Genomic DNA, 17,202 nt, shown 5'->3' on the forward strand with positions numbered 1-17,202 from the left:
ACTCTTTGCTTTCTATTAATTAACCAATCGTCTATCCATGCTACTACTTTACCCTTAACGCCATGCATCATTATCTTATTCAGCAACCTTTTGTGTGGCACCTTGTCAAACGCTTTCTGGAAATCCAGATACACCACATCCATTAGCTCCCCGTTGTCTACCGCACTGGTAATGTCCTCTAAACATTCCACTAAATTAGTTAGGCATAGCAACCAGATTGCCCCTCTGAATGTGGAGAAGTCTCTGATGGCAGAGATGACTAAAACCCTGAAGGGCAAAATTAATGCTTTGGAGAATTGTTCAAGGAGGAAAAATATCCGTGTGTCGGGTTGCCAGAGGGGATGGAGGCCCCAACTCCCACTGGTTATTTTGCGAAGGTGTTTGGGAATATGGTGGAGGAGGGTAGGCTCGTGGCCCCTCCCAAGCTGGATCGAGCCAACGGACACTCTGACAGAAGCCCCGTCCCAACGAACCATCACGAGCAGTAATCGTGATGTTTCACAGCTCCCACGAAAAAGAGCGGGTCCTGAAATGGGCAAAGGAGCATCAAGACAACAAATGGGAAGACCGCACCATCAGGATGTGGGAGCTGAGCTGGCAAAGAAGCAGCCGGCGTTCAACAAGGCCAAAGCCTGTATAAAAGTGGAGTCCAATTTGGGTTTGTGCAACCGGCGGCTAAGAGTGACTTTTGAGGGGAAATACTTTTTTTGATGCGCTGGAGGAGACGGATTCTTTTGTAAAAAAGCACATCCGTGGCATTTCTTTGCACTCGGGTGATAAAGATTTTTGTTTTCTCTCCCATGCCCACCAGGTATACTCACATATTGACTTTATTGTGCTAGATAGTGAGTTTAGCTCACCCACGTTGTGGGGCCCTTAAGGTCGTTTTGGGGGGGGGGGGATTATTTCCTACACCGTGCACATGAAAAAGACTGCGAGGGTGGAGCTGCAGAAGCTGGTGGACTCCATCCTTGAGGTGGACCATCATTACTCACTTGTCCCAACCCCGGATTTTCTGGCAAATAGGAAAAAGCTGCAGTCACAATTTGCATGAACACAGGGATAAGGCCAGTCATCTTTTAGTTCATCAGTTGAGGCGGCAGGCAGCATCCTAGATAGTTGTGCAGATTAGAGACTCCCCAGTTTAAACTTAGCTCCATGTCTTTGCTGGCCCCTATCTGCAGTAATCACCTCTTTTTGACAATGGGTTTAGACTTGATGTTTAGGTCATGGGAGAGGAAGGGTTTGGAGACTTGTCTGTGGAGGGCAGGTTTGCCAGTTTTAAGGAGTTGTCAGAAAAATTCCAACTCCCTGGTTCCAAACTGTTTGGATATTTTCAGATTCACGAATTTTCACGTCAGGCTTTTCCTTCTTTTCTCTTGGCAACACTTCCCTATTGAAGAGGATTTTGTCTTCGGCCGTGTCTGATGAGGAGATCATTTTGTGTATTTATGGCCAGATCTTACCAGTGGATTCAGCTCTGCTAATAGAGGTAAAGGTGAAATGGAAGTGTAAATTGGGTCCTATTCTGGATGATGAGGTGTGCAGCAAGGCACTTCGCAGGGTCAACTCCACGCCCTCTTGCACTCAGCTTATCCAATTCAAGGTGGTGAACAGGGCTCATTTGCAAAGGCAAGGATGAGCAGTTTTTTCTCTGGGGTGGAGGACAGGTTTGAGCGTTATTCTCGGGAGCCAACTGACCACACTCCTATGTTCTGGTCTTGTCCCAAGTTAGTGAGCTTCTGGTTGTCCTTCTTTGGCACCACGTCAGAGATACTTAATGTTTGTCTGGAGCCATGTCCATTGGTGGCCATTTTTGAGAAATCAGACTCGTCGGTATTGCGGACAGGGGTGAAGGCGGATATCCTCACCTTCGCCTCATTAACAGCCCGGAGACGGGTTCTGCGTGGCTGGAGCTCTTCTACTCCACCCAGTGCCTCGGCCTGGTTGGCTGACCTCATGTCGGTCTTGCAGTTGGAGAAGTTCAAGTACACCATTAGGGGGTCAGTAGAAGGTTTCTATTTAACATGACAACTATTCATTTCCTTTTTTAAAGAGTTTGTCACCATTAGTTATTAAGGGGTTGAGTTTAATGTTGGGGGCTTAAGTTAATTTGGGTTCCTGATTGTTTATCGTGTTCTTTTTGCATTGTGACTTGAATTAACTGTTTTATATTATTTTGTTTCCAACAAAAAAGTATCAATTAAAATATTTTGAAAATAATTTTGTATTCATTACCCGTAGCTTCAATAGGTCAGAAAGAATCAAGCAGGCTGTGTTGCGAAGGTCAGCAGGATTTTAAGAAACATCATTCTTTGCAACGTGTGCATTCTCAAGGGCAGCAGGACAGAGTGGAAATATGAAATGGGTGCATATTCTGGCTATTTGGTTGATGACTTATTTCAATAGAGCATTCCTACAGGATGACAAAGCAGATTATACATGCAGTGGTGGGAGTAAGCATGCTAGGTTTGTTATTTCATGTTCATTCCTACATTTATAAGATTATAGGCAATACGTTTCTGCTATTTTAACATATCAAACTGCTCAATGATGGAGATGGTCAGAAGTGAACATTTTTCATTTTAATATGTATTGCATTGTAATCGAGTGTTACTCACCAAATATGCATTCCTTTGCAAAGTGTAACTTTGATCTAGAAGTAAGCCAGTAAAAACTATTTTCATTTAAACTGTGCAGCTTATTGGACAGAACTGATGTATCAAAGCCCTGTTGAATGTACCCTGTGGTAGAGTGCAGTTGGGAGTGGCTGGTCGTGAAGCATTGCTAAGAGCAGACAGTCGTAGAACGGCGTTAGATGAAACATGTCTCGAGTGCTGTCAAGCGCAACATGTCGCCAGCGTGTCGAGAGCAACACGTCGCCAACGCTGTCGAGAGCCACATGTCGCCAGCCTGTCGAGAGCCACATGTCGCCAGCCTGTCGAGAGCCACATGTCGAGAGCAACATGTCGCCAGCCTGTCGAGAGCCACATGTCGCCAGCCTGTCAAGAGCCACCTGTCGCGAGCGCTGTCGAGAGCCACATGTCGAGAGCAACATGTCGCCAGCGCTGGCGAGAGCAACATGTCGCCAGCGCTGGCGAGAGCAACATGTCGCCAGCGCTGGCGAGAGCAACTTGTTGCCAGCGCTGGCGAGAGCAACTTGTCGCCAGCCAGCGCTGGCGAGAGCCACTTGTCGCCAGCCAGCGCTGGCGAGAGCCACTTGTCGCCAGCCAGCGCTGGCGAGAGCCACTTGTCGCCAGCCAGCGCTGGCGAGAGCCACTTGTCGCCAGCCAGCGCTGGCGAGAGCCACTTGTCGCCAGCCAGCGCTGGCGAGAGCCACTTGTCGCCAGCCAGCGCTGGCGAGAGCCACTTGTCGCCAGCCAGCGCTGGCGAGAGCCACTTGTCGCCAGCCAGCGCTGGCGAGAGCCACTTGTCGCCAGCCAGCGCTGGCGAGAGCCACTTGTCGCCAGCCAGCGCTGGCGAGAGCCACTTGTCGCCAGCCAGCGCTGGCGAGAGCCACTTGTCGCCAGCCAGCGCTGGCGAGAGCCACTTGTCGCCAGCCAGCGCTGGCGAGAGCCACTTGTCGCCAGCCAGCGCTGGCGAGAGCCACTTGTCGCCAGCCAGCGCTGGCGAGAGCCACTTGTCGCCAGCCAGCGCTGGCGAGAGCCACTTGTCGCCAGCCAGCGCTGGCGAGAGCCACTTGTCGCCAGCCAGCGCTGGCGAGAGCCACTTGTCGCCAGCCAGCGCTGGCGAGAGCCACTTGTCGCCAGCCAGCGCTGGCGAGAGCCACTTGTCGCCAGCCAGCGCTGGCGAGAGCCACTTGTCGCCAGCCAGCGCTGGCGAGAGCCACTTGTCGCCAGCCAGCGCTGGCGAGAGCCACTTGTCGCCAGCCAGCGCTGGCGAGAGCCACATGTCGAGAGCAACAGGCCGCCAGCGCTGGCGGGCGCATCAGGTCACGGAACACAGTCGAAAGTGGCCTGCCCCAGTGCGCTGTCAGGAGAAACCTGACAAGCAGCTCTGTCGGGAGCAACATGTTACGGAGCACTGTCGTGAGCAGGCTTTCAGGAGCAGCCTGTTATAGAACATTTTTGGGAGCAGCCCATGGCGGACAGCTGTCTGGAGCTGCCCATCGCAGAACACTGTAAGGAGCCGCCCATCGTGGAGGGCTGTCAGGAGCCATCCATCGCGGAGCGGCCTGTGATGGAGCAAGCACCGTCGGGCGCAGCATGTCACGGAGCAAGCACCGTCGGGCGCAGCATGTCACGGAGCAAGCACCGTCGGGAGCAGACTGTCGCTGAGCAAGCGTCGCCGGGAACAGCCTGTGGCTGAGCAAGTGCGGCACAAAGGTCATCAATTTCTCCCAACAGTGGTGCCTTTTCTAACCCAATGAGGAGATATTAAGTTTGTAGAGAATGTTTGTAAAGTATTTTCCACCCATGTTACTTTCATCATTTTTAAAATTCTGTTGATGCTACAAAGGGTGACTGAGGTATATACTGTGAGTTCGACATCAATTGCCCAACATGCTTAATAGCCAAGATCACAGCTGAGGCGGCGTGGACAAGCTTACCACAAAGTACTCGGTGACAATTAAATGAAATGGCTGAGCAATATAGCGAGAGCAATTACTTCACCATTGGGTGGAGTTCTTCATAATATGTAATTTGATCTGGGTAAAACAGCTATAGAGGAGATGGTACTGTGGAACTTTGTACAGAAGTGATTAAAGCATAAATCCTAATTCATCACCTGCTAGATGGTCACTGCTCCAATCTAAACTCAAAGTGCGTGTTATAGAAGGGGACACGCACAAGCCAATTACATCAGTGTTTAAGAATTTAGTTTAAGAATTTGATTTGCTGTTGTAACTTTGTTTTACACATTGCAATGTCTTATTGTGTATTGATGATTACTTGAGTAATCAAATTATTTCCGTTCAAGTGATCTACTAATTGTTTTCTGTTTGTCAGGGCTCGTGCTCAAGTCAGTCTCTCCACAGAACAATCCAATTTGTGAGTGGCATATGTTTCTGTGATGCCGCATGTGAGCATGTCTATGTGTCACGCCTGGATTCTGACTGTTTGTGAGTGCCCAAATATAAATGTGTATGATGTGCACATTGGTACTGTATATTGAGGACATGATAATACTGAATTGCACACATCAGCTATAGTTCTGAGTGCCTACTGTATTCTCCTGAAAGTTGCACGTGTCACTAGCATGAAGATATATTGCACAGTTCATATGTACTGGCAGCGCTGAGAATGTGCGATGTATAGATTGCATGTCTTGTGCTACTGAGGTCAACAGTTACAGCAGTGTTTGCACATTATATGTTGTGCAGTTTATGTATGAACTGATAGCATTTGTGGAAATACATGGCTATGTGGAAATACATGAATACAACTAATGGTACTGACAGTCCTGAGGCCAACACATAGGTTTGTTTTATACCATGCTTTCAGTAAGTGTTTGAGACTCTGTTGCTCAATAATTCTGAGAGTTGTGACGCAGGAATTTGGTAATGGCATGAAAACTAAGTACAGATTGTTGATTTTGAGGAGCCACTGAACACTGGCTGTCTGACTCTATAAGGTGATGGGATAGGTTTTATTTAAGTTAATGATTCACAGTTGGAACAATTTAATATTGTTGAATTCTTGTTGGTTGATGTTGGAGTATGTGTGTGTCTGTGTGTGACTTAGAATTTGTTGCAATAGTACTGTTCCAGAATTTGTGTATTTCTTAATATGTAGGCATGCCAACAATTTTGAAAGAGCTTAGCTCTACTGAAGCATAAGATATGGAAATAGATGTTTAACTCTTTAATGCCTTGAATAAAGGCTGCAATGTTTAATAATTAGTTTGGCATAATCAATAGTGCATAAGCATCAGTGGCATTTGTTTGACCCATTGCAAACATTTTCAGTATTTTATTCAGGCCTGATGTCTCTAACCATTGAGTCTCTTTGGGAATTAAAGTATCTGTGCTGTTGTCTTTTTCAGGTCGGGCCTGCTCCTTAGAATGTTGCCAAGAAGATGCTCCATCTTTAAACTGTTCTGTTCATTAATAGTCCTTGGAATCTTCTCTGTTGTGTGGCTGCACTACAACTGCAGAATAAACAGCAGCCAGAGTAGCAGTGATGACGCCCTGGTGCACAAGTCCTGTCAGGATGATACTGACAATCCTGCCTGGGGCCCTCACAAAATCGCCATTGTTGTCCCTTTCAGGGAGCGTTTTGAAGAACTGATGACCTTTGTGCCGCACATGCATGCATTTCTAAACAAGAAGAAAATCAGACACAAGATCCTTGTAATCAATCAAATTGATCACTTCAGGTACTGTGCTTTAATAGATGTAATTAATGGAATTACATTTTATCACTGTAAGAGCCAAATATATTTGCCAGTAATCATAATTTAAGGTAATTGTAAGTTGAGTTTTTGGAACCATGCCGTTCCATTTTCAGTAGCAAAGGATATCAGATATATCCAAAGTGAATTAATGTTTTCTCAATACTCTGCTTCAGCCCATATTCATGCAGTAATTGCCTGATGCCAGTATTGTGTTGGTGGCTCCTTCACTGATATCTCAAATGTAGTAGGTGTGGTGCCTTCTATCCCCTCCCAAAAGATAAATGTGGTCCGTGTGACAACTCTGCCAAAGGCAAGGGGGTGGCAATTCCAGCTAAGACAATGTCTGGAATTTTCTTGCTGTTCACGCCGGCGGGATCTTCCAGTCCTCCCGACGGCGCACCCCGCCGCTGGTTTCCTGGGGGCGATGGGTGCATTCAACTGGAAACCCGATTGACAACAGCAGGACCAGAGGCGGATTGCCTCCACTGTGGTAGTTTGCCCAGAAAATTTCACCCAGTGTAGTTACTGGCCACAGTCTAAACGGAGACAGCATGTTAATTGTATAAGTTGAGAACGTACAGGTGAAGGACCACTCATTAGATAATTACTTGAACCCCTGTAAAGAGATACTAAATAGCACTGGTGGGGTTGTAGAGTCAGGAGCTATACATTTGTATAGCTTCACTTTGTGAGTAAATATAAAACTGAGTAACAATTGACTTCTGGTCTCCTTCACCAGTTGACTGTCAGGAGTTTAACACAGTGGGACATATATGTGTCTTGCACAATAGTGTAAGACAGGCAGCAATTGGAGAAGAAGATAGGAGCAATGCAACACAGGCTGCCAATTTTCTAGAACCTGTTCTGCACAAAGTGATTTCATACTCCAGTAATTTTGGGGACATGTTGGGCATGTTAAGTGTGTCCCCCATGATGAGTAAATGCGCATCTATCCAATATCTGTTTTCATTTGTTGAGTAATCTTTTGCCCTTCTATTTGGTCTGTTTTCAAGTTGGAGGAGTTGTGTGTTGTTTTTTTCCCCTAATAAGCTTTATCTGCAAATTATTTCCAGTGTATGTTGTGCATATCTGTAACATTTATTTTCCCTCCAGAAGTAAAGCTTCAACATCATTTGGGCCTGTGGACTGCACCTGCAGTAGCTGGGTATACAATTTCTTGAGAAAGCAATTTCAAACAAGCTAGAGAGAGTAGAGGAGCAGGCAGAGTAGTACCAGGCATTCTGTAAAATAAGTGCAAGCCCAGTTTTCTTATTCATTTTTTGTTAGCAAACCTTTCCACAAAGAATGATTCAAAGAAAAGCTCTGCAGCCAATCACATAAAGTCAAGAAAGTTGTTGGATAGTCTAGCAAAAGTCAGAGCAGGGGATCCATGTACTCCCTATTCTCCCGTGCTTTGGGAAATCCGAGTGCAAGAGTCGAGGTCAAAGTGTTTGCAAGTGTCTTCAGCCAGAAATGCTGAGTGGACAATCTTACTTGTCTTATAGGGTGCTGATTGGCTGTCTAATGTCTCCTATTAGTTTTCTCTCAATCATCAGTTAAGTGGTGGGAGAAATCGTCAATTGAATCCTGCCCGCTGATGTTCAATTCAACTCCTGCCAGGATCGCACTAGTCCAAATTTATCAAAAGTTTTCTTCTAGAAACAGACACCAGCACTAAGTGCAAGAGGAGAGTTGAGAGGCCCACCCCGATCCTTGCCGAAAACTTTTGCCCCTGACAGCCCCAGACTTTGACTCAGTTCCCCAAACCCATTCTTCAACCGTAGCTCCAATCTAATATAAGTTTAATTGTTCAGATCATGCCACAAGATAGATTAGCATCCCACAAATTGATCACTCTGATCTTCCACTGGGGTGGGTGCAGCTCTGTGTGTATTTTTAAAAATTACATCTGGCATAGAGGGACTGAGTTTGCGGATTCTAGCCATTTCCTCCCGTCAGTCAGTGGTGATCAGTTTTAAAAACAATACTCAAAATTCAAAAAGTCGGGTGGAGATCAACCTCTCTCTCCACCCTGTGCCCTGGTGTGGGAATTCTTGACGCTTGAAAAGGTCAAATTTGAACTGAGGGGAAGGATGGAAGGGATCTACAATTCATGGGCGTCATTTATTATGCCATTTCGAGAATTGGATTACATCAAACATGGGGGGGGGGGAGAAGGACTGTATGTGTTGATGATGACTTGGGTGATTCCTGATTCCTTTTTGTCCTTTGTTTATGTTAACATACATGCGGGCTAATGTTTGGGGTTTGGTGGGAGGATGAGATCATTGTTATTGATATGGGGATTGACATTACATTCGTTATTGATTATTGTTTGTTGTTGGGTGTAAATTTGGGAGAAAATCTGAAAAAGGAGAATAAAAATATTTAAAAAAAAAAAAGAATTCAAAAAGTCAAAAGGATCCTTTTTTTCTTCTTGGAAGTAATGTCAGTCTTCACCTTACACTGTGCCTTCAGGTTTAATCGAGCCTCTTTGATAAACGTGGGTTTCCTGGAGAGTGGCAATGATACAGATTATCTCGCTATGCATGATGTGGATTTATTGCCCCAGAATGAACAACTGGATTATGGATATCCCGAAAAAGGACCATTCCACGTGGCTTCTCCGGAACTTCATCCGCTCTACCATTACAGTAGCTATGTGGGAGGGATCCTCCTCCTTACCAAACAGCACTTTGAACTGGTGGGTAATAATACAGCTCAAGAGTCCAGAATTGTATGGTACTGTGGGTTGAAGGAATCCCGCAGGGACTGGAGATAGATTGTTAAATTAGTAGTTATTACCGTGAACAAAATTTATAACCACTTGGAACTGTGATGGAGCTAGAAATGAAAGGGTTGAATTTGATTGAAAATTGCTTGCTGGATAGACTTACCTCCAGGGTCCATTTTAGATAGAGGAATATCAATGAGGAAAGAAAGAAAATGTCATGATCTCAGGATGGGGCAGCACGGTGGCCTAGTGGTTAGCACAACCGCCTCACGGCGCTGAGGTCCCAGGCTCGATCCCGGCTCTGGGTCACTGTCCGTGTGGAGTTTGCACATTCTCCCCGTGTCTGCGTGGGTTTCGCCCCCACAACCCAAAAATGTGCAGAGTAGGTGGATTGGACACGCTAAATTGCCCCTTAATTGGAAAAAATAATTGGGTAATCTAAATTTATAAAAAAAAAGAAAAAAAAAATGATCTCAGGATGTCCCAAATTGCTTTATGACCAGTGAAATATTGATTTTGATTTCCCGATTCCTCTTCAAATAGTGCTGGCTTAAGGCGGCAGACAGAGGAGTTTAACATCTCATCCAAAAGACATAACCTCCAACAGTGCAGCACTACTTCAGTACTGCATCAAAGTGTCAGCATAGATGATGTTCTTGAGCCTCTGGAGTGGAACTTGAACCCTCAACATCAGAGGCAACTGAGTGCAACCACTTAGCCACAGTTGACATCACTTGGTAATTTTTACTAATTATAGCACTTGCCAATAATGGAACTTAATAGAATTGAACATGTCACCTATCACATTGGACACAGTAAGATGTGCCTGGGGCACAGACCATGTAACGCAATAGATTTTTGGTAGCGATTTATCATAATTTATCTCTGTCAACAGGTACAAAATTGTGGACATCACGAATAGTCCTTTTGAAGTGTTATTTTGAAGAGGTTATTGCCCGATGGGAAAAAGAGTGTTTTTTTTTACATCAGCCTACGTGTAGTGAAACATGTTTCTTTTATTGTGTTCTAATTTTATTGACATGAACTCCCTGTCCAAACTAGTCAGAACATCGACTTTTTAATAATTAATAAATCCAATAGGGAATTCAGGAGAAACCTCTTCCCTCAGAGTGAGTGGTGAGAATGTAAAACTTACTACGACATGAAATGGTCCAGGTGACTAACATAGATACACCAATGAGGTAGAAAGGAATTGAAGCAAATGTTAATAGGGTGAGTTGAAGTGAGGTTGGGAAGAAGCACAGACCTTTTGGGCTGAATGGCCTTTTTCTGTCCTGTAGAATTATGTAATTCCTCCTTTTTTTCTTTGCAGTGTAATGGAATGTCAAACCGGTTTTGGGGATGGGGACGTGAGGATGATGAATTTTATCGTAGAATAACAGCAGCTGGACTGCAGGTAATCATTTCACGCTCATGTGCAGCAGAATTTAAGAGAGAGCCTTCAACTTCTCAATATGCGTGTGAGCAGGTTTAACCTCTGCCCTGTTGTGAATTTGCTGCTCCGTCTGTTGTCAGTAATTTCTCATTTAGGTCTCTTACATGCTTCAACCTGGGTGAATTTGGGTGAAGCAAGAATGGTGCTGCAAAATGTGGGTGGGAAAGTATGCATAAAGAAGTACCACCAAGAGTTGTGTGATGTGGCATGGCAGAAGTCAATCGAAGTATTAGATTGTATTTGTAGTTTGTGTTCATTAAATTCAGGTTTTTTTTCCTTTATTCTTCTCATGGCACCAACACTCATTAGGATAAGAATATAAGAAATACGAACTGAAGTGGGCCATGCGCCCCTTGAGCTTTCTCCAGTATTCAATAACACTGTAATTCCTGCCATCGCAGAGGAACAGTTGTGCATGCCCACCCGGCATGACAAATTCATTAGAGTTTTTTGACAATGTAACAAGCTGGGTAGATAAAGGGGAACCAGTAGATGTATTTGGATTTCCAAATGGCATTTTATAGGTGCCCCATAAAAGATGACTGCACAAGATAAACTCTCATGGTGTTGGGGGTGATCTATTAACATGATAGAAGATTAGCTAATGAACAGGAAACAGAATGTTGTTATAATGGGCTGTTTTAATCTTGGCAAACTGTGACTAGTGGAGTGCCACAGGGATCAGTGCTGGGGCCTCATCCATTTAAAATCTATATCAATGACTTGGTGATGGGACTGACTCTATTGTATCCAAATTTGCTGACAATACAAAGATAGGTAGGAAAGGAGGTTGTGCAGAGGATGCAGGAAGCCTGCAAAGGGATATAGATAGGTTGAGAGAGTGAGCAAAAAATTGGCAGATGGAGTGCAATGTGGTAAAACGTGACGTTGTTCACTTTGGCAGGAAGAATAGAATAGAATAATATTATTTCAACAAACGGTTTGCTGAGCCCCGCGATACAGAGAGTTCCGGGTGTCTGTGTACTTAAAGTTAACATGCCGGTCCAACAAACAATTCGGAAACAGATGGAATGTTGGCCTTTATTGCAAGGAGGATGGAGTACAAAAGGAGGGAAAGGTTTAGACAACTGTACAGGATATTGGTGACACTATACGTGGAGTACTATGTATAGTTTTGCTTTCCTACATAGGGAGAGATGTACATGTATTGAAAGCCATTCAGAGAAGGTTCACTTGGCTGATTCCTGGAATGAAGGGATTTTCTTATGACAAAAATGTTGAAGCCAGTAGCAGTAGCCGGGGTGATGTTCACGGACCTGTTGAAGATAGTAACAGTAGCAGGAGTCTGGGTTATGTTCACAGACCCATTGAAGGCAGTAGCAGCAGTCTGGGCTATATTCACAGACCTGTTGAAGACAGTAGGAGCAACAGTAGTCTGAGCTGTTCACAGACCTGTTGAATACAGTAGCAGCAGCAGTCTGGGTGATGTTCACAGACTTGTTGAATACAGCAGCGCAGCAGTTTGGGCTACGTTCACAGACCTGTTGAAGACAGCAGCAGCAGTCTGGGCTACGTTCACAGACCTGTTGAAGACAGCAGCAGCAGTCTGGGCTATGTTCACAGACCTATGGTCAAGTGAGGGAACCATAGTTGACAAGAGAGGTTGAATGTCTTGTTAAGAGGAAGGAGACTTGCGTAAGGCTGAGGAAACAAGGTTCAGACACGGTGCTGGAGGGATACAAGATAGCCAGGAGGGAACTGAAGAAAGGGATTAGGAGAGCTAAGAGAGGGCATGAAAAATCTTTGGCGGGTAGGATCAAGGAAAACCCCAAGGCCTTTTACACATATGTAAGAAATATGAGAATGACTAGAGCGAGGGTAGGACCGATCAAGGACAGTAGCGGGAGATTGTGTATTGAGTCTGAAGAGATAGGAGAGGTCTTGAACGAGTACTTTTCTTCAGTATTTACAAACGAGAGGAGCCATATTGTTGGAGAGGACAGTGTGAAACAGGCTGGTAAGCTCGAGGAGATACTTGTTAGGAAGAAAGATGTGTTGCGCATTTTGAAAAACTTGAGGATAGACAAGTCTCCGGGGCCTGACGGGATATATCCAAGGATTCTATGGGAAGCAAGAAATGAAATTGCAGAGCCGTTGGCAATGATCTTTTCGTCCTCACTGTCAACAGGGGTGGTACCAGAGGATTGGAGAGTGGCGAATGTCGTGCCCCTGTTCAAAAAAGGGAATAGAGATAACCCTGGGAATTACAGGCCAGTTAGTCCTACTTCGGTGGTAGGCAAAGTAATGAAAAGGGTACTGAGGGATAGGATATCTGAGCATCTCGAAAAACACTGCTTGATTAGGGATAGTCAGCACGGATTTGTGAGGGGTAGGTCTTGCCTTACAAGTCTTATTGAATTCTTTGAGGAGGCGACCAAACATGTGGATGAAGGTAAAGCAGTGGATGTGGTGAACGTGGATTTTAGTAAGGCATTTGATAAGGTTCCCCATGGTAGGCTTATGCAGATAGTATGGAGGCATGGGATAGTGGGAAATTTGGCCAGTTGGATAAAGAACTGGCTAACCAATAGAAGTCAGAGAGTGATGGTGGATGGCACATATTCAGCCTGGAGCCCAGTTACCAGTGGCGTACTGCAGAGATTAGTTCTGGGTCCTCTGCTGTTTGTGATTTTCATTAATGACTTGGATGAGGGAGTTGAAGGGTGGGTCAGTAAATTTGCAGATGATGCGAAGATTGGTGGAGATGTGGATAGTGAGGAGGGCTGTTGTCGACTGCAAAGAGACATAGATAGGATGCAGTGCTGGGCTGAGAAGTGGCAGATGGAGTTTAACCCTGACAAGTGTGAGGTTGTCCATTTTGGAAGGACAAATATGAATGCGGAATACAGGGTTAACGGTAGGGTTCTTGGCAATGTGGAGGAGCAGAGAGATCTTGGGGTCTATGTTCATAGATCTTTGAAAGTTGCCACTCAAGTGGATAGAGCTGTGAAGAAGGCCTATGGTGTGCTAGCGTTCATTTGCAGACGGATTGAATTTAAGAGCCGTGAGGTGATGATGCAGCTGTACAAAACCTTGGTACGGCCACATTTGGAGTGCTGTGTGTAGTTCTGGTCACCTCGTTTTAGGAAGGATGTGGAAGCTTTGGAAAAGGTGCAAAGGAGATTTACCAGGATGATGCCTGGAATGGAGAGTCGGTCTTACGAGGAAAGGTTGAGGGTGCTAGGCCTTTTCTCATTAGAACTGAGAAGGATGAGGGGCGACTTGATAGAGGTTTAAGGGCAGCATGGTGGCTCAGTGGGTTAGCCCTGCAGCCTCACGGCGCCGAGGTCCCAGGTTCGATCCCAGCTCTGGGTAACTGTCCGTGTGGAGTTTGCACATTCTCCCTGTGTCTGCGTGGGTTTCACCCCCACAACCCAAAGATGTGCAGGGTAGGTGGATTGGCCACGCTAAATTGCCCCTTAATTGGAAAAAATGAATTGGGTACTCTAAATTTATAAAAAAAAAAAAAAAAAAATTGATAGAGGTTTATAAGATGATCAGGGAAATAGATAGAGTAGACAGCCAGACACGTTTTCCCCGGGTGGAACAAACTATTACAAGGGTACATAAATTTAAGGTGAATGGTGGAAGATATAGGGGGGATGTCAGAGGTAGGTTCTTTACCCAGAGAGTAGTGGGGGCATGGAATGCACTGCCGTTGGAAGTAGTTGAGTCGGAAACATTGGGGACCTTCAAGCGGCTATTGGGTAGGTACATGGATTACGGTGGAATGATGGAGTGTAGATTAATTTGTTCCTGAGGGCAGCACGGTAGCATTGTGGATAGCACAATTGCTTCACAGCTCCAGGGTCCCAGGTTCGATTCCCGGCTTGGGTCACTGTGCGGAGTCTGCACATCCTCGTCGTGTGTGTGTGGGGGTTTATTCCGGGTGCTCCGGTTTCCTCCCACAGTCCAAAGACATGCAGGTTAGGTGGATTGGCCATGATAAATTGCCCTTCGTGTTCAAAATTGCCCTTAGTGTTGGGTGGGGTTACTGGGTTATGGGGGTAGGGAGGAGGTGTGGGCTTGGGGAGGGTGCTCTTTCCATGAGCCGGTGCAGACTCGATGGGCCGAGTGGCCTCCTGCACTGTAAATTCTATGATAATCTATGATTAATCTAGGACAAAGGTTCGGCACAACATCGTGGGCCGAAGGGCCTGTTCTGTGCTGTATTTTTCTATGTTTCTATGTTCTACCTGTTGAAGACAGTAGCAGTCTGGGCTACGTTCACAGACCTGTTGAAGACAGTAGCAGCAGTCAGTCTGGGCTATGTTCACACACCTGTTGAAGACAGTAGCAGCAGTCTGGATGTTCACAGGCCTGTTGGAGGCTGTAGCAGCAGTCTGGGCTATGTTCACAGGCCTGTTGGAGGCTGTAGCAGCAGTCTGGGCTATGTTCACAGGCATGTTGACAGTAGCAGCAGTCTGGGCTATGTTCACAGGCCTGTTGAAGACAGCAGCAGCAGTCTGGGTTATGTTCACAGGCCTGTTGAAGACAGCAGCAGCAGTCTGGGCTATGTTCACAGACTTGTTGAGGACAGTAACAGCAGCAGCAGTCTGGGCTATGTTCACAGGCCTGTTGACAGTAGCAGCAGTCTGGGCTATGTTCACAGGCCTGTTGACAGTAGCAGCAGTCTGGGCTATGTTTACAGGCCTGTTGAAGACAGTAGCAGCAGTCTGGGTTATGTTCACAGGCCTGTTGAAGACAGCAGCAGGAGCAGCAGTCTGGGCTATGTTCACACGCCTGTTGAAGACAGCAGCAGCAGTCTGGGTTATGTTCACAGGCCTGTTGAAGACAGCAGCAGCAGTCTGGGCTATGTTCACAGACTTGTTGAGGACAGTAACAGCAGCAGCAGTCTGGGCTATGTTCACAGGCCTGTTGAAGACAGTAGCAGCAGTCTGGGCTATGTTCACAGGCCTGTTGAAGACAGTAGCAGCAGCAGCGGTCTGGGCTATGTTTACGGACCTGTTGAAGACAGCAGCTGTAGTCTGAGCTATGTTCACACACCGGTTGTAGACTGTAACAGCAACAGTAGTCTGAGCTATGTTCACAGACCTGTTGAATACAGTAGCAGTAGTCTGGGCTGTGTTCACAGACTTGTTGAAGACAGCAGCAGCAGTCTGGTCTATATTTACAGACCGTTTGCTGTCTTCAACAAGTCTCTGAACATAGCCCAGACTGCTGCTGCCATCTTCAACAGATCTGTGAACATAACCCAGACCACCACTGCTGCTACTGTCTTCAACAGGTCTGGGCTATGTTCAAAGAGCTGGTGAAGACAGCAGCAGCATTCTGGGCTATGTTCACAGACCTGTTGAAGACAGTAGCAGTAGTCTGGGCTATGTTCACAGACCGGCTGAAGACAGTAGCAGTAGTCTGGGCTATGTTCACAGACCGGCTGAAGACAGCAGCAGTAGTCTGGGCTATGTATTATTGAAGACCGTAACAGCAGCATCAATCTGGGCGTGTTCACAGACCTGTTGAAGACCGTAGCAGCAGCCTGGGCTATGTTTACAGACCTGTTGAAGACAGTAGCAGCGATAACTGCCTGGGCGATGTTCAAGTTTGATAGGTGAGGGGAAAATACCAAACTGTCATGACTGGAAAGCTGTGAATTGATTGGCCGGTGAGTGCTGTAGCTGTTATCCTTTCTCCGAAGTTGGGGAGTTAGTCAAAGGAGCTTGGAAATGAAATATAGTTTTAAAAAATAGTATGTGCATTTAAGTGAACTCCCCCTTATTTGAGGGATGTCAACGGAAGGGAAGTGAGTAGTTGCTGAATCTTTATTTTTTTAAAGTAGTAGGTTTTATGATGTAATAGTTTGAGGAATGGCAGGACAACCTTTGCTGTGTTGGAATTCCAGGATGGATCCCACATCCTTGAAAGCCATATGTACAGGAAAAGTCATCAGCTGCACCAGCTCGAGCAGCAGCTGCCATGACAATGCACAGGTAAGGTTGAGAACTTTGTTGGGTGTATGCATGTAGAATACTGCTGGGAGTGATGGCTCATATGGAGAGTGCAGCCAGAGTTAAGTCCATGGCACCATGGCTGGCTCACATGTATAGGGATGCACAAAGAAGACTGCTAAAGAAAAACTAGTCTGAGGTTTGATAGCGGAACAAACAATGGTTTCTGTTCCCACCGATATGAATGCAGGATGGTATGTTGTCTCCCTGGTACCAGGGTCGAGGTTGTCACTGAGCAGGTGTAGAGCATGCTGAGGGAGAGGGAGGATGAGCAGCAGTCGTGTTACACAGCAACAACATAGAGAGAAAGAAGGGTGTGATCATGCAGTCAGAATTAAGCGACGTAGGTAAGAAATTAGCAAGTAGGACCTCAAAAGGAATATTTTCCAAATTACTCCTGATACCATCCACAAGTGAGTATAAATGTTATAGCCTAAAGGAGATGATTGCATGGCTGGAAAGATGGTACTAGAGGAGAGGCTTTAGATTACTGAGTCATTTGAATCAATTAAGAGGATTGGTTGCACTTAAACAGAGCCAGGGCAAATTTCCCTCTGGCGTGATTTGCCAGAGCTATTGGGAGTTTAAACTCTTTTTTTAATAAATTTAGAGTACCCAATTATTTTTTCCAATTAAGGGGCAATTTAGCTTGGCCAATCCACCTA

General features: G+C 45.7%; 1 protein-coding gene across 2 annotated transcripts in view; it reads left to right on the forward strand.

Annotated features, from left to right (window-relative positions):
* b4galt7 (xylosylprotein beta 1,4-galactosyltransferase, polypeptide 7 (galactosyltransferase I)) overlaps nt 1-17,202 on the forward strand; it is a 50,064-nt gene that overhangs the window by 20,483 nt on the left and 12,379 nt on the right. Inside the window, exons 2-5 of one of the 2 annotated variants that reach the window (XM_038795402.1) lie at nt 4,971-5,012; nt 6,007-6,339; nt 8,836-9,061; nt 10,425-10,508. In XM_038795402.1, the coding sequence (XP_038651330.1) occupies nt 4,971-5,012; nt 6,007-6,339; nt 8,836-9,061; nt 10,425-10,508 (685 nt within the window). The remainder of the gene's footprint in view (nt 1-4,970; nt 5,013-6,006; nt 6,340-8,835; nt 9,062-10,424; nt 10,509-17,202) is intronic. The other variant, XM_038795403.1, reaches the window with a different exon arrangement.

The sequence above is a fragment of the Scyliorhinus canicula genome, chromosome 4 (genome assembly GCF_902713615.1).
Source record: "Scyliorhinus canicula chromosome 4, sScyCan1.1, whole genome shotgun sequence".
In the NCBI taxonomy this organism is placed as follows: Eukaryota; Metazoa; Chordata; class Chondrichthyes; order Carcharhiniformes; family Scyliorhinidae; genus Scyliorhinus; species Scyliorhinus canicula.